The sequence below is a fragment of the Thunnus maccoyii genome, chromosome 15 (assembly GCF_910596095.1).
Source record: "Thunnus maccoyii chromosome 15, fThuMac1.1, whole genome shotgun sequence".
NCBI lineage: Eukaryota > Metazoa > Chordata > Actinopteri > Scombriformes > Scombridae > Thunnus > Thunnus maccoyii.
Window position 1 is genome coordinate 20,657,266 of NC_056547.1, and position 24,970 is coordinate 20,682,235.

The 24,970-nt window shown below is 42.4% G+C and overlaps 1 protein-coding gene and 1 long non-coding RNA gene across 2 annotated transcripts in view; one reads left to right on the forward strand and one right to left on the reverse strand.

Annotated features, from left to right (window-relative positions):
* On the forward strand, positions 1 to 22,877 carry LOC121912670. The gene is made up of 3 exons (XR_006100135.1): positions 1 to 21; positions 1,673 to 1,829; positions 22,039 to 22,877. It is a non-coding gene; the product is annotated as an uncharacterized LOC121912670 (long non-coding RNA).
* hibadha (3-hydroxyisobutyrate dehydrogenase a) overlaps positions 14,798 to 24,970 on the reverse strand; it is a 23,765-nt gene continuing 13,592 nt past the window's right edge. The window contains exons 5-8 of the mRNA XM_042434965.1: positions 23,007 to 23,140; positions 22,084 to 22,160; positions 17,017 to 17,173; positions 14,798 to 16,334 (exon numbers count right to left, since the gene is read on the reverse strand). Coding sequence (XP_042290899.1) covers positions 16,176 to 16,334; positions 17,017 to 17,173; positions 22,084 to 22,160; positions 23,007 to 23,140 — 527 coding nt within the window. The 3' untranslated portion in view covers positions 14,798 to 16,175. The remainder of the gene's footprint in view (positions 16,335 to 17,016; positions 17,174 to 22,083; positions 22,161 to 23,006; positions 23,141 to 24,970) is intronic.

The following is a 24,970-nucleotide window of genomic DNA, read 5'->3' on the forward strand; positions in this document are numbered from 1 at the left end:
TCTCCACACTCTGCTGAAAAGGTGCGTGAAAAATAATCACCGTACTGTCCTCCTCTATAATTTAAGTTAGCAACACACAAAAATGCAAAGGCAGTGAAGCTTGTTGACACCGAGTATTCTCTTTAGGTAATATCTGCTTCTGACCAGTGCAACATGAATGTGTAAAATGGCCGTGGGATCGTAGTTTTATTCCACATACATGTGTTAAGATTTTCTCACTGTTTTTCAAGATAGTTACCTGATCGCCAAAAAAAAAAGTCTTGCTCATAAAGATATGATGCCAGTCCAGACCCTACACCACCACTTAGACCTCATCACTGATAATATTTATTGTCATATGAATATCAGTGTTCTGTGTCAATAAGTAGAGGATACTGTGACAAATACTAATAATAGTAATAATTTGTATCAAACATTTGTGTTGCTTACAATTGAAGGTTGGGAACGGCAATGTATATATGTTATATTATATTCTCCAAGAGCCTTTAGCAAGCTCTTTCCTTCAAAAACATGCATATTTAAAACATGTTTGGTAGTGCATCATTGTTGTCGTGTGCATGTAATCATTTGTCTGCACTGACAAGAAGGATAATGATTTTGACCCATGTTTAAAATAATGATTATAAATCTTTATCTGTTACTGTTAGTAATATAGGACAAGGTGGATGGATGGTTTAGATTTTCCTGAGATGCTGCACCTTGACCTTACACGTGAATTTCTAATATTTAAAGATTTTTCAAAGAGCTGTTACATGAGTCAAGCATCTTAGTCTCCTTTCATTCTCCCTCTGCTTCTCAGCAATAATATAGCTTCATACGGGCGACTACTTCTGATTCCCATCTTCTGTGTTTATAATTATGACCTTTAGTTTGTTAAAGCAGCTGCAGAACAAAGATGTCAGTGTCCATATAGCACTGAAAGGGTGTATCATGACATCATGAAGCAAGAATACTGTGTAGAAGAAGATTTCTGATGCAAATTAAACAGGAAAATATCCCTTTCTGAGGCTTATAAGGGCCGTGCTGACAAGGCTTTGCACAGATAACAAAGACAAAATGGTGAATATGTCATAGAAAGCAGTTTGATTGTCCATTGATTATATTGAAATCAATGGTTTAGGTCATAGACAGGGTTGGTTAGTGTCATCTATTATAAAAAAGCTGTTGGGTGATGAGAGGTGAACCAAAACAGTCTCCTGGGGCAACCTTATTAAGATCTCGGTTTTGATCTCTCCACACTTTTATCCTCGTTGTCATCATTAGATTTCTTTGACCTGGATTAAACTCAGATTGGGATAGATGGTATAAGCCTTGAATATTACAGAAGTTCACCAGTATTGGACTTCCTCAGTTCCTCATTTCAGTGTTTAATTGCATAATGTGGAATTTTGCTTATGGGTTCATCGTTACACCAGTGGGTGTAAATCTGTGGAGCAGATGAAGGGGAGTCAACACCTCTATGTGTCATGATAACGCCTATTCAGCAGCTTGATAACAGTCAACTTGTGTGTCTATGATGCTCCATGTGGTCTTAGCTGTAAGCATTGTGCACTTATGATTGAGACCTGTGAGCAAAATTTGGATTCAAGGAGTGAGTCTGTAAGCTAGTAAAATGTAGCCAATTTTTCTAATTTTTAATTATTTTCACAAATTTCTCCTTTCCATATTTCAGTTTGCAGATACTACATGTTGTAGCCTGACCTTACTGGGCCACAAAAATAAATTCCTTTTTCCCGGTGGAAGTATCCCCTCTGCCTTGACTGAAAAGGACAAGATGATTTGACACTGATGCTGTCCATTTCTGTGATCATTCCCACTGAAATGTACAGGTGAGGCAAATGGATTATGCTTATTTCTGAATATAACAGGATGCAACTACCAATTTTGGTATTGAAATGGAAAATGAATAGTGTAATACATGACAGATCCCTGGAATTGTTTGGTACAAATAGGCAAAGTTTTATTTCTAAAGTAAGATTTTGCTATTTTATCTTTATTGGACAGACAGGAAACATCAGGACAGGGAGTGATTTAAGAATATTTAAAGGGACACCAACTTTTTGGAGTAATGAGCACAAAAGCTGCACCCAAATCCAACACACTATCATCACTGTTGACACTTTCTCCCTTTAATTGCCATTTCTGGGAAACCAAAAGTACTCCAGTAATCTAGAGTCTAGTGAACGTCTTGTCCCTTTCTGGAAGTTAATTGATACTCGCAGCTAAAATTTGAGTCAGTTCAGTTTCAAGAAATGTTTCAATTTACAGTATCCTGAGTATCCTTAGGCATTCAGGTAACAAACTCTATATAATCCATGAATGGTCTTTATCAAAATAGAAGTCTTTCAATTGGAAGGGCACAATGAAAGGTGTGAAAAAGGTGTGCAAGAAATTAATGAGTGCCATGGCCAAAGAAGCAGGAAATGCAGTTCTCCTTAAAAGATTTCAGAGTGGATGCTCTGTCATCATGATAAGTACACAGCACTGTAGCTGCATGACTTGCAATAAGTGCAACTTTCGTAGTCGATAATGTTGCTCTTCTGACCACAGTGCAGCTCATGTTTTCTCTTTGAGCCCAATGACTCTACACCCTCTCATTATTTGTACTAAGTAAACAAATCTATGTGGACCCTCCTGTGCAGCAAGTGTTTTTATTTCACCAGCATCCAAGGGTGAGAGAGTGACTGCAGAAAGGAGTCAGGACATGTGTGTTTTTGAATGTCTATGCCCAAAAGACTATACGCATCATTCAGGCTGAAAATCCAATGATATACCAGTAATCTACACACTGTGTGTACATTTGAATGGGCTTGTTTTTTTGTGTGTGTGGGTGCACCTCTTAACACCACATGGAAAAAAAAACCAACCACAAGCTCAGTTTAGAAATATAGGAAAGGCTGTACTCCTCGTCTCCCTCTGATGTGCAATTGTCACTTAAAGTCCACATAATGGCCACATAATGGTCAAGTGTCACTTTATTGATGGTTCTGGTAGGAGCTCAGCCGCCAAGGTCTCCCAAAAGTCTTACTCAGCGTTGTGATGATGATCAACTTCTTAAATTTCATTTGATTGTTCAGCTGCTTTCCCCATGAGATCTTTTGGTTTTGTGGAGCCGATAACGGAGCACACAGCATTGTGCGATATTGTTTAAAATGATTTAATAAGCACTTTGTTTTACGACGGAGTGTTATTATTTTACGACCCTCTCGGCAGCCAATGGCTTTGCAGATCAGTCCAATTCTCTCCACACCTCATTTTACTTTACTGCACGCAGGCCGCTTTAATGCTCGGCAACAGTGGTGGCTGAAGGCGACAGGAAAAGTTGTGCCCCTTTTTTCCCAGAGAGTCATCAAACAGACTCCACAGCAGAGAATAAGAAAAAGCCTGTTCCCACAGTCTCACTGGACTTGCATCACTCAGAATGCAGAATGTTGTCTTTTACAGTGGTGCTGGGCAACAACCAGTTTATTTGACGTCTTCTGCTATGATTAGCTGAAACATTTGATGTCTGTGTGGGCCCTTGGTGCCTATATAGCTGCATGTAGCTGCACATACAGTACTGTAAGTGTGTCTGCTTGTACCGGCCTGTTGGTGTGTGTGTGTGTGTCTGCATATGCCTGTGATAGAGTACCTCCTTGCCGCAGTGATGTATCCTCATTATGCCTCCGTCCCGTGACCACCGCACCCACTCGCTGGTCCTCTCCTAGGAGACAGGGGTGTCTGGGCTTCCCCTTCTTTCCGCTCCTCCATCTCCCAACCCCCTGCCCTTCTGACTCCAACTCTCTCCATCCCCCAACCTGCACCGTGAAGTGCAGTGTGAAGAGTTGTCCTGCTGACCTCTGACTGCTGCTGATCAATGGTTGTGGTTTTGTGATATTAACTCCGTTGACTGAACTTGAAAAGCTTATGTTGGGAAAATACTCTTAGCTTAACTGAGGGTCGGGGCTTGTGACCTCATAATAAAGATATGGAGTGAAGCAACAGGGATGAACCCAAATGTTTATCTGGAAAGAAATTCCCACAGGAGCAGCTCATACTACTGCGCATTTTGATACAAGTTCCTATCATGCAGGTCAGGAATGGCATATTGTGTATCACTGTGGGCATGTGTGTGTGTGTGTGTGTGTGTGTGTGCAGAGTCAGACTAAGTTGGGGAGGTAAGGTTACACCATGGGAAAAGCAGCAGAGGAGATAGTGGTACCAGATAGTGAAGGCATCAGAAGAGGAGCTAAGAGCCTGTGCTTAGTGCCTTAATGGATGGTTTGAAAGAACACTCGCACTGTTTGGCTGGGAGCAGACCTCCCCAAGAACTATAAAACTGTGGTGACTGACAAGGTAGAGGTGGGGTCAGGTGTGTGTGTGTGTGTGTGTGTGTGTGTGTGTTTCAGTGTTAGCTCAAAATATCTCCACAAACAAGCTCATCAGGATTATTTCAGAGGATGACGTCACAGGAAAAAATTTTAAATGTTGGATTAAAGTGTCCATTAAAGTTTTAAAAGTTTCCTACCAGTGCATTGAAAGAGTCTTTGGCCGCTACTTATTTGCGGTTCTGTGAAAAGATCCCTTCCTGTCACAATTCCAATGTGAAATGGAGGATAAAATCCACAGTTTAGCTGAAGCTAATATGAGGCTTCAGCAGTCACAATATTAGTCAAATAAAGTGGATATCTTCCAAAGTTAAGTAAGAAATTCCTTTGTGCTTTCTTGCTGCAGTGTAGAGATAGTCTCACAAGGAGGGGAATGTAATTTGTTGACTTGCAAAAGAGATTTTGATGTATCGGAGAAACCAGAGTGGATAAAGTTTAACTTTATAAAAAAAAAAAAAAAAATTGCGATTGCATAATAATTGCCCAGCTTTTAATTCAACATATTTAGAAGATTACAAAAAAGTTCTAATTTTAGATGAAAGGGTTTGACATTTTTGATAGAAAGCATTTAGCTCTTATTACTTGTAGTAATCACTGCTTATATCACCCTGTTCAGGAGAACCGGAACATTTGCAGCTTGTTTATAAAATGCTAGGTCAGTGTTAGGCGTCTCCTCTGGTGAACAGAAAGTGATGCATTTTATTTCTGGCAGCACACAGTGGTTTGCTTGGAATCAATCAAGGAAGAAGTGCTTACTTAGCATACGTAAAAAGTGATAGCACAACTGAAAGCACAAAGAAAAGACTAGATTTATAGTGAAGCCCAAAGATGGCAACAAAATTATAGCGACGCAATCTTAGATTACCACGTTTAAGACAACAAAATATCCTCACATTGTGTGTGCATGCATGCTTGATAATTAAATTATTCTGTTTATGTGTTAAAGCTCAGCACAATCACTTATATTCACAATCAAGTATATTTTGATACAGATTACTCTTTAAAGCAGTTATATGAACTTAAAAGCAGTAAGTGAACAGGCATGAATGGGCGGCGAGACAGTTTAATAAGACAGACAAACTGACGCTGACAGATGATAAACCTATGGCGTCTACAGGTTGTGACTCACGGAGCAGGAACACAGATTAACAGGGGGAGAGGGCGTAACTAGGGAGTCCTGTTTAGGTCAGCTGAGGAGGAGTAGGGGGAGGCAAAGGGAGAAGAAGAGTGTAGGAGGAGAGACAATAGGGAATCCTTGTTTTATAGATCTGTGTTTGTATATCTGTGCCTGACCGCTGTGCACATAGGAAAGAGCAAATTATCGAATATTAAAAACCAGCAAAGAAGAGGGAGGATGAAGGAAGGAAGGAAGGAAAACGAAACACAGATTGTGGGTGCGAGAGCTCTACAGATCAAGAGGAAGATGGAGGTAAGGAAGAAGGATACGGTTTATGGTGATGCTCTGTTTGTGACGGCTGTCTGCTGGATGAAAACAGGGCCTCTTTAACTCCTCGCGGGTTAATGGAACTTTTATGAGTTTGTCCTGCAATCATGTAACCCCTGGCGTCTCCTTTCCTCTCCGTCTCTCTCTGTCTCTCATTCTCTTTTCTTTCCCCATATCGCAAGGAAGATCAGAAGTGAGCCGCTCCTGTCTTTCTGTAAACACTGCTCTCTCTGCACTGGGTTTATGAGGACAGGACCAGTTAGGAAAAGGTCTAAAATGGTGGGTGAGTCACTGGTCTGTCTTAGTTTACATTAGGTAAAGACTTGTTTAGGCAGTGGTTAGTATAGTCAGGTGGAGAGTATAGAAGCAGGATAATGGCTTAATGGAAGAGGAGTTAAGCAGGCGAAGTTGCCCAGAGGTCTTTTTTGTCCATCCATTGTCTCTACCAGTGTGAGTGGTTACACTTTCCTGTGGCAATGGGAGCTTAATTATAAATAAAAAAAACTAGAAGCTCATTTGTTTTATTACTACAACCACATTTGTAACTCCAGACACCCAAGACTTTGTGACACTACTCACTCAAACCCCACAACTTAAAAACTCTGCCACGCCAGGATAACAACGGTTAGATTTCTGACAACACAAGGTGCATGAGGAGGAGGAGGAGGAGGAGGTGGGAGGGTGAGCAAGGGGTGGCGGGAGGGGGCTCTGTAGTTGTGGATTGATGGAGATTGGCGCCGAAAGGCGACGGGAACCCGACCAGGTCTCCCATCATAAAGCACGGCTGAGGGATGGACGGCTGAGGGCCAGACGCAACTTTTAATGCCCGGCCATGACTCATGCTGACTGTCAGTAATGAGTTTTATTCACTTCCATCATTTGAGTGTCGATTGCGATCATGGGGCTATCTGAGAGGCGTGATTGACGGGATGGAGGTGTGGGGTGGGAGAGTGAGATAAAGGACAGAAAGTAGCTGGACATTGATGCTGATAACAGCCTGAAGTGTGCAGCGTTCTGCGACTGACTAATTTCGGAGCAATTGTTGGCGAAAATACTAACGCAGTGATGTCACGCTAAGCTAGGATATACAGGCCTCATTTTTCAAGACTGGATTTGCTTCTCATATCCATATCAGGCTCTCTCCCCAACATCTTTTTTCTCCATTTCATCTCCTCTGCTCCATTTCCACTTTCCCTTTAAATTACAAAACCCCCCAAATTGATAAGCCCAAAAAATAACACTCATCACAGCGGTTTTTATTGTTTATTCAAATATCCTCCACAGTACCTTTTTAGTGTATAGGAGCTCCGAAAGCACATGGTCAAAGACATGCAGTTTAAAGATGATAATCAATATTGATCTCAGTTATAGAGTGAGTGTCGGGTGATGTGAGGGGGAGGTGGGGAGGTCCTTATTCTGTCTAGATGTTGATAGGATCAATGAGCTTTAGAGGATCAAGAATGGATGGTTTCTTGTGTAGGCTCTGTGGTGGTGACAAGGCCAGAGATCTTACACAACCTGGGCTCCACATCTCTCTCATCATCTCTCTGTTTCCACTCTTTGTCTCTCCATTTGCCAATAATCTTTTTATGTTCAACATCATAATGAACGTGCATGTGAAACTGCACATATTGAAGCTGTGTATGAGTAGCTATGTGTGACAGATGCTGAGGTGACTTGAGATGGAAGCATGCACCTTATTTTTCACCCACTCGAGGGTATTGATTTGGAGGCAATAAGGCGGTAATCTGCTGGGCAGTTACATTAGGAAGACATGACATACACACACCTTCTCCCTTTTTATAGACCAAGAACATTAGTAGTAAATTGCAGAAGGTGTACACAAACGCTCCTGTACACAAATCACACCCCAGGTTCCTTATTTAAACTGTGATATTAAATAAAACCACTAAAATGAAATCATTCAAATGGAAGGAGTAACATGTCTATGAGAAGCTTGTTCTTTTGGAATAGCACAGAAAAGACACAACCCTGAGGTGTGGAGGCTTCTCGGAATAGCTGAGGACGACTGTGGGGCGCAGGGCCTGGAGGTAAAGATCTGTCCCAATCGGTCATGCTTACCCCTGACAGTAACAGAGCTTTTTCTATTCTAATAAAGCCTGTCCTCGCTATATTTACCTGCTTAGCACAGTCCAGTGCTCTGGGGCCACTGTGACCTGCCTGTCCGAGTGTGTGTGTGTGTGTGTGATTTGGAGAGAGAGACATAATGGTGACTTAGCACCCGGACACGTCAACGATATGTAGATTCAGCGATGTTGATACAGCATCTGAATTGGCAGAGAATGCAAATTTATTTGTGGCCCAAAATGTGAGAGTTCACTGAGTGTGAGTGTGTGTGTATGAGAGAGAGAGTGTGTGTGCATGTGGTGCACAGCATGAGACAGAGAGATGAAGATTCAGCTGTGTGGGTGAGAGTGTTGGATTAAAGATGACAGCCAAGACCGAGGAATCCCATCATTCCACGTCCAGGGAGCACTCCATTCAGCCACTGACACGGCCCTCCGGGGTGGGGCAGGAGGTGGGGTGCCAGTTAGGCCCTGTCAAGGGGTCTTATGACCTGATGGATGTGGTGCTACGGGACGCAGGGAACACCCTGAATATTGCCTTTCACACACACACTGTCATCCTTATACACAAGAACTGAGATGGGCTCAGTGAGGTCAGTGCGGCACAACGCCGAGCCCACAGCTGTCTTATTTACACATGTGTGTCTTTTTGGTTTGCCACAGTTGTCTTTCATGTTGCAGTACAAGTGCAGAAATGCAAAGAGTGCACACACACTTTGCAGCATCCCATATGACAGTGCTGAACAGCCCTCCCCAACTATCATTGAGCTGAAAAGCCCCAAAGTTGCATGTTCTTTTATTAGAATGGCATAATAACTATCCATCACCTCAGCCAGCCAAACGTATCTCTCCCTCCTGACGCTCACAGCCAATCGGCTACCTCAATATTTGAGAGCTAATTTGTCACAGTCAGCAGCATCCCTCCCATTTCTTCCTCTCCCTGAAGTGAGTGTTATTGTCATCCCAAGTCTCTGAGGATGGGTTTTATCATTCCTGCTTAGTACAGCACTGGGACATTATGAGACACACATACACACACACACACACATTCACAGGCATCTATCCACCCACACCAACCACTTTGCAAGCAAACCACTTGAAATGCTTTTTATCAGCATTTAATTTTGCTCCTCTTCTCTTTCTGTATTCCTCACACACATACAAACAATGATGGCAGTGTGTGTGTGTGTGTGTGTGTCTGTGAGTGTATGTGCTCTTTCCCTCCACTCTACCCTAAACGAACCAATTATGGGTGTTTATGTAGCTTTAATGTGTGTAAGCGTCAGGAGAGAAACATTGCACCGCTCACCACCTAATCAATGAGGTCTTGCATGCTACACCACCCCTCGCTTCTCTCCTCTCACTCGTCCTCTATCACATCACTCTTTCCCCCCTCATTTTCTCTACTCTGCCTCTATCTCTCCCTCTCTCTTGTTCCTTCTCTGTTCAATTAGCAAGAGATGAGAATGAGGTATCAGGTCAATTGGCCATGAAGAGAGCTTAAAGCAGAGCAAGATGAGGCCATCACAGAGTTGCTATGCTCAGGATAACGAAATCGTACAGGCTGGAGTTTGGTATACTTAGTCCTGAAAATTTTTTATCAGCATTTCAGATGGTTCTTCAGTTCTGAACTGTATTTCATAAAGTTTTTCAATTCTTAATTAAAATGTGAAAGGAAAGTGGTGTAAACCTGTACTCTACATCTGTTGGCTCTAATACCTTTTTACACTCCTAGGATGATCCCACCTATTGTTTATTTGCTGTTAAGCCCTGGTGCAGAAGTTTTACCTAGATGTAATTTCTATATTTGATTTGTTTTGGTTAACCTTGCCTAGTTACAATCTATAGATTTAAAACAGAACACACATGGGCCTACAGTGTTCAGGTAACCTGCCATTTAAGATTTTGGTGTCAGAAAAAATTATGCCAGTCCCTTTAGCCAAGTACAACTGAATTGTCTTCATTCTTTGAAGTAATATAATTTCATTTTGTTTCATTGGATGTAACAGTTACTGTATAAATACATGAAAGATGATAATATGGCTGAAAATCAATCAAGATTGTGGTTAAACCTTAATTCAGTTTGTTTCGTTCCACTTTACAGTCACTGTAGAGTTACTGTAAGTTATCAGATGACCACCTAAATCAATAAGTGGTTCCGATTACAGTGTTCTCACTCCTAAAAAACATGGCCACAGGGATGGCAGTGTCGTCTGGTCTGTCAGCCTACCACTTTGTTCCACACTGTAATGTCTCAACAAATATTGGATGGGTTTCCATGTAGTTCGGTACAGATGTCCATGGTGTCCAGAGGATGAATCCTAATAACTTTGGTAATCCCCTGGAGTTTCTTCTTGTGCCACCATGAGGTTCACATTTGTGGTTTTGAGTTAAATGTCTTGACCATTATTTAATCATTTCCATTATTTCATGTTCCCCTCGGGATGACTTGTAATAACTGTGGTGATCCCTTAAATTTCCATCTGGCACCATAATACTTTGGTTTATGACCAAATACCTGTTAAACATTCCCATCAGCCTCAGTTTTACTTTGTGTTTAATGCCAATTAGCAAATGTTAGCATGCTAAGATGCTCAACTAACATGGTGAACATGGTAAACATTGTACCTGCTTAGCATGTTAGCATTGTCGTTGTTGATTCTTGCCCTTTGTATTTAGCTCATAGCATTGTTGTGCCTAAGCATAGCCTCACAAAGCTGTTACTGTTGTTGTAGACTGTCATAGAAACTGCTCCATAATACCAGATGGTCTTACTGCATTTAGTGTGCACCTGAATTTCAGTGGCATTGTTTTCACCTGTCCAAAAAACTGAAATCAAGGAGTTAACACTCCAAAGTTTGATGAACTACAAAAGCATGCTTGGTGTGAACTAGAGCCTGTGGTCTCCCTCATGATCTGTCACTTGATTTCTTACAGACTCAAGATTTCATTTTTCATTTGAAACCATTATTACCACACACAGATCTTTATACAACTTTCCAGAAGTTGTAAAACAGAATGTGTTATTCCCCTCTGGGTGCTGAGCTGCAATCAGGCTGCCTTTACTCTGTTCTCACCCACTCTCACCCATTACAGGTCTGAAACAGCACCGGCAGCCTCTGGATCAGGCCTTCCAGCTACCTTCTCCACCAGCTGGTGGCAGAGATGAATGTGGCTGAGCAGGCGCTGCACCCCCCTGGGTATTTAGGGCCCACCCTGGTGGGTCCGACAGGAATGGTGGGGCCGGGGCCCTGTTACCGACACCGGTGATTATTTACCGGGCCTGGGTCTCTGTGGGAACCGGGCGGTGATAGATTCTGACGGGGCTGATGATCATTCTTCCAATGAGAGTAATTAATATAATGAAGAGCTACTGAGCATGTGCAGCAGGGTGTGATGAATAGAGAGTGTGTGTTGTCGTTACTCACAGGTGACAGAGGGTGTGTGGGGGGTAATGCGAGGAAGGAAGTTTACTGTAGAAGGGGAGGAAAGGGCAGAAATAGAAAGCCAGTGCAGGAAAAGAAAGTATGACGGTATCAGTATCATGTTGGAACATAGAGGTGTGTTAACATAATTGAAATCAGGGGATGTGTTGATTAAAATATTTACATCCCCTCCAACACCATTATGTATAGCTTCCTAGAGGAAGTAACAGAGGTGAAGAGGTTAAAAAGGCACGTAAAGTGGGTGAAAGTGAGTGAAAACAAGACGACAGCATGACAAGACAAGCAGGTTCCCCTCTCCCTCAGATATTTACTCATATTGTTGAGATGCAACCTTTTAACCAGGTAGTGGGTCAATGCTCCACAACTGCAGCCCCTAGATTTTCTAATGAGGACTTCATAGTTATAATTAGCTGCTGTTATGTGCCTCGCTGTCGTTGTGACATGTTATGTGCTGACCCGCTGTCTGCAATGGAATTATCCTCACTAATGAACCTAAGCGGAGTCAATGACTCAGGATGGGGGAATGTTGTCTACAAAACAGGAAGAAGACATGTGTGGGTGTTGTGCTGATGTGCAGACGCTGTGGGTGTGGATCTGGACTATTATTGGTGGGTTCATGGAAAAGATATCAAGGCCATAATGCTACACAGTGAGACATGGGCTCGTTACGCACCGCTGGGCGAGCTATTATACCTGCTAGATTCCAGCCACTAATTTAGCCACATGCCACTTAACGTGTGTTTGATATGAATCACGGGGTGCTTAGAGGAGCCTCACCCCCCTCCCTGCGCCGTGACCCCACTGCTCTCACTTCCTTAAAGAGCGAGTCGTTAAACAGCTGAGAGGATCCACCAGCAGTTATAATGGGGAAATAATGAACGCAGTTGCCTCAGGTATTTATCACAGCAGCAACTCTCTATGCCGAGGCTGTTTTATTCTCTAAATGGCAGGGAGGGGGGTTTACCAGGTGGGCAATTAACTTCAAAGTCTGAGAACACACCAGCAGAAATAGATGTAAATTTTGATCATCTGCGTATAATGTACACAAATTCAAATTCAAAATTAGTTTAGCTCAGGATTCTTCAGGTTCCCCGTTACTAGTAAAAGTGATCATGGGCAGGTTGCAGGATGCATGAAGAAAAAAACAGTATTTTTCTCAGCTCAGTATTGTAAGACAAGGTTGTTGATCAAATCACACAATGCAAACAAGCATCAGAGGGTGAACTCTTAGTGACACATCAGACTGTGTTTTAGCCCAGTGTGGACACAATACAGTGTGGTGTGTCTGGTGTCCCACCACTGGCTGCCTGGCTGACAGGGTGAGGCCCTCCAGTTCAGACCGGCTGGCTCGGGACTCTGTCGGTCCCTCGGTCGCTCGCATCCCCTTCAGACGTCAGCGCAGGCCGGTCTCACCGCGGCTCCTTTACAGCCTGCTTTCATGTGTCCTTTAATGAGGAAACCGCAGGCTCAGCAGCCTGCTATAAAACACAGGCAAATTAAAACACCCAAATATGAATCAGCTACGCTGCCTAATTCAGCAGACCAGTCCAGAGGCGTAGTTCTTCTTTAGGGAGACCTCAGGAAGACCAGAGACTATTGTCTGCAAAGGCCGAGATGGTGTTAGCGGTTAAAAGATGCCAAATCCTGCTTGACAAGTTACCTCAGCTTTTTCATAGGAAGAGATATGTGATACTGTATAAATAGCTTCTCAATCTCAACCTAGAAGTAATTCCTCTCTTTTACAGTCAGATGAAGATTTTCAAAGCGCAGAGCCAAGGCAAGTGCATACTTCCCAAAGAACAATAACAGAGTGAGTCACAAGCCCACTACACAACTCTTGCCACCAATGGCTCACCACAGTCTGATACAACTGTGGCTGCCACTTAGACGACAGCAGCTCCATAAAATGTCGCAGAGAAAAGCCAGCCCTCAGAAAAAAAAAGAGTAAAATTAAACAAAACCGCATTTGTTTTTTTTCCTCCCATTTCATTGTAATGATGGAAATAAGGGCATCATTCTGAGATTAGTGCTATTTCTCCCTGACTGACGTTAGGCGTTATATGAGTGCCTGCTGAAGAGCTTTTGAGAAACAATGGAATAACAGCCCACTGAAAGGCACGATGGCTGGATCATGGGCTGATTTGCAAAGTTTAAGCTGCATAAGATGGCTCCGAATAGTCTTAAAAACAGGGAACCAGAACATCTTGGTGTTCACATGGCAAGAATCACACAAGTAAGAGTCTGTTGCCATGTTATTGGTTCTGCAAGACTGTACTGAGCTAAATAATAGCTTCAGCATGTTAACATGCTGACATTCAGCAGGTATAATGTTTACCATGTTCACCATCTTTATTTAGTGTGTTAGCATGCTAGCATTTGTAAATTAGCACTAAACACAGTATACAGCTGAGGCCAATGGGAATGATATCAGTTTTGTGGGGATTTAGTCATAAATCAAAGTATTGGACAAAGGAATTTTGTCCTGATGGTGGCACAAGATGAAAATATGAGATAACCAAAGTCATTACAATTCATACTGAGTAGAACATATTTCATGGCAGTTCATCAAATAGTTGTGGAGATATTTCACTCAAAACCACAAATGTGAACCTCATGGTGGTGCTAGAAGTCAGAGATCACCAAAGTCATAGGATTCATCCTCTGGGGACCATGGAAATAGTTGTTGACATATTTTAGTGTGGACCAAAGTGGTGAACCAAACAACCAACGCTGCCATGCCTAAAGCCATGCCAATAGTGACTGACTAAAAAAAAAACCCAAGAATTACAGTGTTTTGTGTTATTGTCCTGTTGGTCACCTTACCTGTTAGGTGATCAAGTCAGGTTAATTTACATGGGCCAACAAGAACACTTTAATTCTGTGGACTTTACAATCTGTTCAACATATGGCAGATATTAGGCCCTTGATTTGGATGAGGAAAACTCAGCAAATGTTCATTTTGCTACATACACTAAGTCTAGTAACAGTCATTGACTGGCGTTATCTCAAAAGTAAGAACATTAGGAATTTAAGTAGCTCTAAAGCTAATTTTACAAGTAAATTTGAAATAGGCTGCTAAAGGTTTCAGATGATACAAAATCAATACAAAAATATGTTAGAGACATAGTGAGTGAATATAGTTGGTGCATTAACATGTGTATCATCACCTGGGCTAGTTTTCAATAAAATATGGCTACATCAGCTATATTGAGTTATTACTATTATTGAGTTATTGATGTATACTGTTTTTCCTTTACTGGAAACAATATTGACATGCAATATGTGTAACATGGTATATGGTAAAGTATAGAGGGACTATAGATGCTTAAGGTAAGGGAAGATGACCACTGAGCCACTGTTCCCAAAGCTCTTTATCAAACTAATCTTTAACGAATATTATATACATTAATTTGCAACACACTTTCTTCACAAACCAGACAAACGCATACAAAATACACAGAACAACTTTTATTTTAGGCCACAGAATGACTGAGGATCTGTTTCACAGAGCAAAGACAAGCTGTAGACACTATTAATGACTTTTACTAAAAAAAAAAAAGACAATTCTTTTAGATTCCTTTTCAATACTAGACAACAATATGAAATATACATTATGTACATTTGCTTAGAGCAGGGAGGAACCTTTCCTCGCTGACACTTTACACAGATGTCGTACAAGTAGAGAGACAGACAGACAGAGAGGAGCAATATGTGAGGATAGACTTTAATTAAAGTAAAACGGAAAGTGCCAGAGAGTGAGAACAACATTTTGTAGTGAACAGTATAAAATTTAAACAATGTTGGACACAAAATAATACTCTAGTGGCTCGATAAGCAGATGCAGACAGCAGAGCAGAGGTAAGTTCAAATAGATTGTGTAACTGTATCAAAATGGTCCAGCACATCGCACCGCGATGCACACAGTGCAAAAATAACCAGGTATATCTCACAGTATTTAACAGAGCAGAACTAGTCCAATCAGTAAGTAGTGACTTAAATGTAGTACCAATGGAAACAAACTCTAGTGTATTCACAAGGTAAAAAAAACTAGATGATTGAACACTGAAATGAACAAATGAAAAAATTTAAAATGGCTGGAAGACTCGGGTGACACGTAAATGAGTGGATCCTGCCAAAAACAGATGAATGTAACAAAATAAGTAAACTTTGAGCCAGCAGTTTGGTGCCTTCACATGTAGTGCTGTGAATATGGGATTTTTTGTTCCATTAGAAAAGGACAACCCAAACTCTGCACTCCCTTGCACTGTCTCTTCAATGACATTTCCATCAGTATGTAAATTCTCACTGTAGTTTGTGTGGTTTTTTACTGTCCTCATTACATTTGAGTAATAGGCAAACAGCACTAACCCGACAAAAACATACTTAACCTTTTAACAATCATGCAATTATTACTTCTCAATCATTCTGAAAAAAAATACACATATTTGCATTGTTATATGTAAACCTGCAGCACCTCATCCCATCCTATCTCTGATTTCCCTACTCGGGCTTCTCAGGCCAAATAGAGAAGAGAGTTGCTAAAGAGGAAGGGCTTTGTCTCTAGATACTGATCTAAGGTCATTTTTAGCATTTCCTCCATGCAGAAGGAGAGTCATGAATGGAAAATATGATTCAGCTAATGCAATGAGGGGACATGTGTCGACATACAGTATGTTAATTGGACCACAGATCTGTGCCTGAGGGCAAGGCCTTAGTCTCTCCTGAGCATAGTGGGATAAGGGGCACTGGGGTGTGTGGTTGTGGTGCGTGTGTGTGTGTGTGTGTGTGTGTGTGTATGGTAACATCACAATCAACTACGCTCCCCCTCCATTCACTGTCCTTCCTCCTCGCGTAGGAATTGGAAGACGGATGAGAAGTCCTTGTTAGCGTAGCCACGGGAGCACATGACTCTGAAGATCTGGTGGGCGAGGGAACCCAGAGGGATGGGCGTCTTAGTGTTGGTGGCAGTGTTTTGGGCTAAACCAAGATCCTAGAAAAAGAGACACAATGAGAAAGAGGCAGGTGTTAGATAGGTGGACTAACACAAAATCTAATGACTGTTTTAGCTGTAAGAGAGTATTTATAATTCTGTCAGATTTCTTAAGTTTGAGTGTGATAGAACTACTCAGGCTAATGTATGCAGAGCACACGTTGCAAGTATTTTAATAGACACCCAGATGTACGAAATAATCCACAGACACAGACTGACCCACACAGAAGAGCTACAGCAGTGACAATAAAATCTGTGAAACACAAAAAGTCACAGATGGACTGGTAAAAATGAGGGCAGGAGTGTGATTCTGACACAAAAGAAGTCACATGTGACACAAAGCCAGTAAGAGGGTTGAGAGACTGACAAAACAACGAGACTAAGCAAAGAGAGACTGGTAGTGAAACAATTAGTCGACACTTATGACATATAATCATTTAAATAATTTATTAAGCAAAAATGCATTTGCTAGTTGCAGCTTTTCAAATGTGAGGTTTTACTGCTTTTCCTTGTTTTATAACATTGTAAATTGAATGCCTTTGGGTTTTGGACTGTTGGCTCAACAAAACAAGCAATTTGAAGAAATCACCTTGGACTCTCAGAAAATTCAATGGAAATGAACAGTTAACTTAATAATCAAAACCATGAAGATAAAAAAGTGACACAAAGACAGAAAGTGTACCTTTGCCATTAGTGTGGTTCCAAATCCGCCCTGGTAGTTGTTGGCAGAGGGGACTCCCTCCATGACTCCGGGGACTGGATTGTACGAATCACTGGACCAGCAGCGGCCTGAGGACATGTTGAGGATCTTTGCCAGTAGTTTGGGGTCCAAACCCAGTCTGGGACAAGAAGGAGAAGAAAGAGGTCAGTATCTCCTTTCAGAATCGTTACTTGTGAAATCCATGAGTAGATCATCCAATCAGTTCAACCAGCTTTGCTTGATGTAAAAGTTTAGTGTTGTGGTTCCATATTTGGAGCATTACTTTGTCCACAAACCTGAAAACAAAGGAACTTCTGATAATATTAGCAGGTGAAAGCCTCAAAAACATTACCTTATATAAGATGCAGTGCAAAATGACTCCTAAACAGGACGGACCTATATAAGCATGCAGGAATACTAACAAATCTTGCTTTTATCCAGAGTGACTCATGATGAGGTGAAGGTGAAAAAACTCTGGAAACAGTAAAAAAAGGAAAAAGGGATTATGTAAGATGTAGTGAGGAAATAGGACAGACAGGGATGAGAGCGCCACTTATGGAATTCATTTCCAAAACAGAGTGAAAGGGAAACATGGAGAAACATGGAGAAAGATGGTTGCGGGGCGGCTGGTGATTGTAGTGACCCCTGTTGAACTTTATGCCTGGCTGTGACCATTCCTCAGTGTTAATGGCTGAAGGCTTTGTAATGCTGGCTAATGCAGTATTGATGTTTACCAGTACATCTATCCTTCATCATCCCTCTTTCATGAAAAAAAAGAAAGTGGAGGAGGAGGAGGAGAAGTGGTTAAGCAGCACAGGGGAGCCATAAACTTCTCTGTCACGTATAGCAGCAAGCGCTTACTTCTGCTGCCCCATTTTGCAGCAACCTACTTTCATATGCAAGAAGACAAATCTACATGCTGTGGAAAGAAGACGCAAGAAAGCAAAGAGACAAAGAGAGATGGAGCACAGACAGACAGACAGACAGACAGACAGACAGAAGCAGGGAGTGAAACAAAGTGCCAAGCATTACAGTAGGAAGGGTGTAACTATAGCGTCTGTGTCGGTCGTTCAATCTGCCTGTGTAGTGCAGCTTTTGTGTATTAACAGTTTAAAGGCCAGTGTAAAGCTGACCACATCAAGCCCTGGCTGCCTCAGTTCAGTGTTACTTACAGGCCTGTAACTCTATTCTGCTCTCAATATGACTATTAAACCATCATAGGTCCTTAAGGCCAGCAGCCTCCCTCCCTCCCTCCCTCCACCTGGCACTCATTCTGGCACTCATTCTGCCATTACTACCACAGTTTTTATTAGCTGTCTACTAACTAATTAAGAATGGGAATTGCATTTACACGCTCTCCATGTCTCTCCCTCCTCCTTTTCCCTGCGTCTCTTTTGTGTCCGCTCAGCCTCCTCATTTTTTAACACACTGTTTTGGAAATGTGGCATAACTAACACTGCGTGTGTGCATGCGTGTGTGTGTGTGTAAACATGTGTTTTAGCTTGCAATTTTTTTAATGGCAGTCTCACTCATGATTAGTTTATGTCTGTAAGCATCCCTCGCCGTGCTCGCCGTCCCTCTTCTCCTCTGCCTCTACTCGCTCTCCTCTCCTCTCTTCCTCCCCCTCGTCTTCCCTGCTGACACCTCCCTGTCTGAGGACTCTGGGGGACATATGTTTGACATCGCACACGAACCCCCCCGCCCCCCAATCTCTCCACACGCACACACAAGCAGGCAGCCCCTCCCTGCGTTCTGGGTCAGCAGCTGAAAAGGTTACAGGCTGAGCTACAATAAAGCGCGTCCGAGCGCGCAGATCGTTTGTTATAGCGACCAGAGACGCTGACGGGGAGCTGTTGTCCTCTGTTAACGATAAATCAATGAAGTTCCCCTCCTGCTCCCATCACGCATACACACAACCACTCACCCACGCTCACACGGCTGTGGTTATTAGCTGACGCAGTGGTGTTGTTCCTCGCCTGCGGTAATTTGCGTGAAGAAGAGAACATGTCACGCTTTAACAAGATTGACATGGATAAACACACACGCAGACACAAATGGTGAGACAAACGTGTTGCTGTGCGATGCCGCTGCAGATTAAAGAAATGTGAGACGGAGATGGGATGAAAATAAGAGGGGAGGGTGTTTATGTGCCGGGAGCTCTGGCAGGTGGAGTTCATTTGCAGCACTGATATTAACTGTCTGTTTCATTGCGATTAGCTCCTCGTCCTCATCTGATACCACAAGAGAGGAAGCCCAACCCATTCCCCATTTATTATTGCATTAAAGATGTAACGAGCACATATACACACACAAGCGTTTACTATCTCATTTATAGAGGCAACAAGCGCATTTATCACCCAACTTTAATCTTCATCGGAACATATGCTCACAATTCATTTACGCCGCGATGGGAGGAGGAGGAGGAGAGATGTGCGTCTGCGTTCATGTGTGTTGTGGCAACACAAAAGCGTTGCGTCTTGTTACCCTTTGATTCGCCTAACGTTCTCTCTGTAACATGAATACAAGAGCAAATATGTGCCTGCCTGCTCGGGCATCAATGACGATGTGGATCTTCAATGCATGAATGAGTGCAGGTACACAGGCGTGCAAAGTGAAACCCGTAAGCTGTTAAAAAAAACCCCCACAATATTCCTCCCTTCCTCAGCCAGTTGCATCTATCCTCTTCTTCCTCTCCTTTCATCTTCATGTGCATCATTAAAATCACTGCTGCCCCTCTCTTCTACTCTCTGCAGCTTCTCGCCCCCCTCTTTCACTGACTGGTTGGCTGCATGCAGAAATTACAGCAGACAGCAAAAGAGGCAGAGGAGAGATGAAGGGATTAAAAGGAAAGAATAAAATGAGGTAAAGCAAATAGGGACGGGGAAGAAAAGCTGAAAGAGAGCGAAAGAAAAGGAGCTAGAAAGACAGGGTGTGTATGTGGCTTTTGAGTGTGTGTGTGTGAGTGTGTGTGCTCATAATTGTCATGCGTGGCCATTCCTTGCACTAAGAGAACGTCACGCTCTGTTGGAGACGGCCCAAGCCTCCATCTGAGATCAACAAATTAGCTCCACGAACAGAACTGTGTGTGTGTGTGAGTGTGTGTGTGTAAGTGTGTGTGTGTGTGTTTGCCTGCGTTTACAGGTAAAGAGAGACAAAGACACACACACACACGTTTGAAGAAAGGGCAGCTCTATCAGGCCTGAGTCCACCATGATAAAATGTTATTGCCGTTTTCCTGTAAATTGGCTGTGAGTGCTCAGTCTCCTTTGTGTCGGACTGTGTCAGTGTGTGGGTCGGTACACAGACGCCTAAGAGAGCGTCCTCTCTGCATAAGAGGCTGGGCCGCAATGCAGCATGGGAGATTTACGGGTGTGGGCTCTTTCTAAACGATGACAGTCTTTGTCAAACCCTCTAATAAAGCCCCAGAGATTGGCTAGTAAGAAGCAGGGGGCACACAGGAATACACACACACACACACACCATGTATGTATGTACTCACAATCAAAACTAAATATGGGTCAGTCTTGTAAAGATAGAAATAATATCTCACATTCAAGGTGAAGTATTTTTTTTTTTTTAAATAGATTATGATGATGTGTGGAGTGAGTAGCAAGTTGTTGTAGTTTGGTAGAAAACTGCTGTCTTCAGTGTCTCTGGATGTAAATCTGTGTGTCTATGTGTGTGTGTGTGTGCATGTGTGCATCAGAGACAGTGTGGCAATGTGTAAATCTGTGTTTCTCCCTTAATGCCTCCATATTTCAGAGGCCTAGTGGGGGGATTTATGTGCAACTGCTCATGCCAATTTTCCTCCTCTGTCTCAGCACAGATAAATCAGCTGCACTAACACAGCTGCACTGTGAGAAGAGCAATCCACGCACATACACGCACTCACACACACTAAAAACTGGATGCACACACCATTTAAGTTGCAAAACCCATAAAAACACATAATAGTAACACAGTGAACAGAGGAAACAGTCCATTATTGACAAGAGAAATATGTATAAACTGGAAAGATAATAAATTCACACTACTAAAGTGGAAAACTTAACTGATGGATCTAGTAATTTCATTCATCTAAGGGACAACTGATGTATGGGTTTACTGTAGAAAACCTCAAATTCTCTCAAAAAAAGAGAGATTCTGAACAGAATCTGCACTTTGACACGACTTAGACATATTTGAATCATCTTGATAATTCAAGCCATATCAGACTATATTGGTTTAATTCAGAAGACTTCATATCCCATCATTCTCAGCCTCCTGCTCAAAAAGGCCTTTATGCCAGGACAAGGTGTGATGAATGATGGGACTTCTAGGCATTGCTTGGTGACAGGGGTGTGACAGGATACTGGTGAGAGCTCAATCAGCAGATGTAAATCAGGGTCTGTGGCTCCACCCCCTCATCCATCTCTCTCCAGCAGAGCTGGGCCTGACTTGGGGCTGGGCTGACCTCTTTGCACTTCCATAAACTACATACACACATACACACACACACACACATTTCCGAACCTCTACTGAAGTAGTAAATTACTGCCACAGTTACAACCACATCACTGGTATAGTAATTATAGTGACGGCTATATCTAAGAGGTAGTTCGTAGATGAAATCATGCGTAGCTAAAATGCGGAGGACTCAAACGTGCCACCTTTAAGTTCATGGCACTTGCTCTTATAATGATCCATCCAAATGACTTGAAAACTCAGCATTTTCTTACCTCAGCCAGACAAGTCCACCTTTCCACATACCTCAACAAGAAAAGGGAACCCCAGTGGATCTACTGCACAGCTGTTTTCATGTGGCTCCAACCTTGTGTTAGCATGTTTAACAGCGTATTGTGATTTCTAGCTCATTGCCTATTTAAGGCTGGGATAAGCTGTTCACAAGTATCCCTGTGTCTGTTTCTATCTGTGTTCTACCACCTATTCTTACAGCTCCATTAACTCTGCCCATGTAAATGCAGCCACTGTTAACACTGTTTCGTTCTTGTTTTTTCCCTTTAGGATAGCAGGAAGGAATTGGCTAAGCACAGCATTGGCTGACAATACCTGATGCCAAGGTTCATGGTCTCTGCGGTCCCAATCATTCCGATGGCCAGCAGCATATTGTTGCAGATCTTTGCTGCCTAGAGGGGATTGACCACAAAGAGGAAATAGCACTTTTACTGTGTGTATATGACTAGGTTCGCAAGACAACATGTTATACAGAATGTCATTTAAAAGGTACGTCAGGCATAATCATAACCATAAGATAATGGGAACAGACAAATGAATATGTCCAGACACACTAGAAACTCACTAGAAAGATCTTTAACTGGGACATTTTACCCTGACATCTCTGGATTAGTGAGGTGAAATCTTTATTTTTTTAGTATTTATTTATTACTCAAAACAGTGTAATCCATGATGCTCAGCATACAGTTTTCACTATGTATAAGGAAAGATGATCTGTTGATTTTTGGTACAAGCCTAAATTGCACACATATTGCCTCATGAAAACAACTATAGTGTAGAGCCTTACATGAAGCTGAATTTAACCAAAAGCCAAATATTTCTGTGTGCGCTATGTGTTTTGTGTTTCACTTAATTGTGTTTTATTGCTCATTATATCATGATTAATGGGCTACACTTTTTAGTAAAAAGGGAAGCTTATTTTATTTGTACAGTTACGCAAGAAGTTATCTTCCTCTGACACATTTTGCACGCTGCAACAGTATTTTTGGTGTCTTATAAATCCATGTGGGCTGGGCCCTTGTATATGCATGACACAATACTAACTAACAAACTAACTAACTATTAATGTGCATACAGTATATGTGAGTGTATTTATATGTGTGGAAATATATGTATTTAAGTTACTGAAAAGAGTGAAATTGTGTGTTTGTGAGTGAAGGTGCAGTTTAAAAAAAACAGGAAAGCATGTACTCTGTCTGTGAGTGTGTGTTAGGATGTTGGTATGTATCTGTCTTTACCTGTCCGGTGCCAACCTGTCCACAGTAGACAACATTGGCTCCCATGCACGTGAGCAGCTCCTGCGCAGCGTGGTATTCCTCCTCCACTCCACCTACCATGAAGGTCAGTTTGGCCAGGCTGGCAGCCCCGACACCTAAACACAGACCACATGTTCAAACACAATGTTGAGGTTAACTGAGGTGAACACGCACTTGATAGTACACATAAATATCGACACTAACCTGCAACACACTGCAGGCGTGCAAAAGGTGTACCCAACTAAAGCACTGTGTATGGCAAGTATATATATTTGCCACATGAAAGAACATAATATATCAACCACTTGACTGTTTCAACACAACCAACTGTGTCTAAAAGGTCAGCTGTGTACTTTTCTGTGTGTGTGTGAGACAGGCGTGTTAAGTAGTGGTGCACCAGAGGGACGGAGGTATCTTTAAAAGCCGATTGTTGCCATCATCCACTGCACAATCCTCGTGGGAGCCCTTGCCTTTTGTCCTGTCACCCCTACTCTTTCTGTCTCACACACACACACACACACACACACCCCAACAGCTGTGCCGGAGGCGACCCCCCCCCATGGGGGTATCAGTGACAGGCGTGAGGGGTAATTAACTTTACACTTTATCATGTTCAATTAGGCGTCCCTCCCCATGCCTGATGGCTTAAGGAGCGTGCCATGTTGTAGGAGGCAACTTCACCCCCCCACCCCCACCCCCTCCACAGGGTCCTTAATGCAGAAATAACCCCTTTTCAGAGTGGGCTGGACCTTGCCGGCCTGAGCCTCTTCTTCAATGGCACTTCCCCTTAAATGCTTCATTGAATAGCCGCAGACATTAACACAATGAATCGTTGGTATACACACACACACACACACACACACACACACACACACAGAGGAGTAAAAACATATGTCCCCACAATACTTTGGAATGTACAGTAGATGCCGAAAGACTGAGAAGTTTCAGAAAGAAACACCTTGCCGGATCAGGCACATAAAGTGACAGACTTCCAGTTCCTCGCAAGAAGGAAAGAAAGAAAGAAAGAGAGGGGGAAGGAGAGGGAGTTCAAATCTCTCTTTAGGGTGTTGTCTAGCTCTAATGAAAGGCCTCTTAATACTGAAAGCCTAATAATGTCTGTGTTAATAATTAAAAGGGAATTAGTACAGACAAAACAGCTGAAATCACATTACCTGAGGAGAGGAGAAGGGAGATGAAGACAGAGGAGAGACGGGACTTACTGTATGTTTCCATTACCCATAAACATAAATATACATCCCTTTATCCCCTCCCCCCTCTTTAATTGGCTGTGCTGTTGTCAAATGTATGATTATGCCACTACACCATGTGTATGTGTGTGCGTGTCAGTGATGAGCTGTCAGCGGGTCATTAGGGCCTCATAATGAAGCCTGAAGCCCACGCTGCGACACCTGCCTATGGACCACCGCAAACACACGCTTAACATAAGGCCACCGCACACACCAATCATACACGCATATGGTTCACAGACCATGGGCATGATAGATTTATTTCCTTTCATGTTACTTTATGTAATGTTTTTCATTTTATTTAAGTCTGACTTGAGATTCCAAATAACTTGGTAGGTTTTTATACACCCATATCATGTATAATGTAGTGCTGAACTCTTGACAATGCTGTCATTATACTTTTGGAGACATTAAAATGAATTGATACAAAAATCAAGTACAATTAATTAAATAACAGGTAGTTGCAGAAGTCCAACTAAGTTCCCTCCTTATTTTTTCCAATTCATTTTCTAGTTTTCATGCTGCAGCCTGAGCGTCTCTCTCTCTCTCGCTCTCTCTCATAGACAGAGACAAATACACATACACACACAGAAAGAGCAGTGTGACAACTGTGCTGGTTCATTAGTGGAGATCACTTTTCGCGGACGACTAAAGAGGAGATTATTGATAACACAGTCAACACGCTGATCAATATATCTC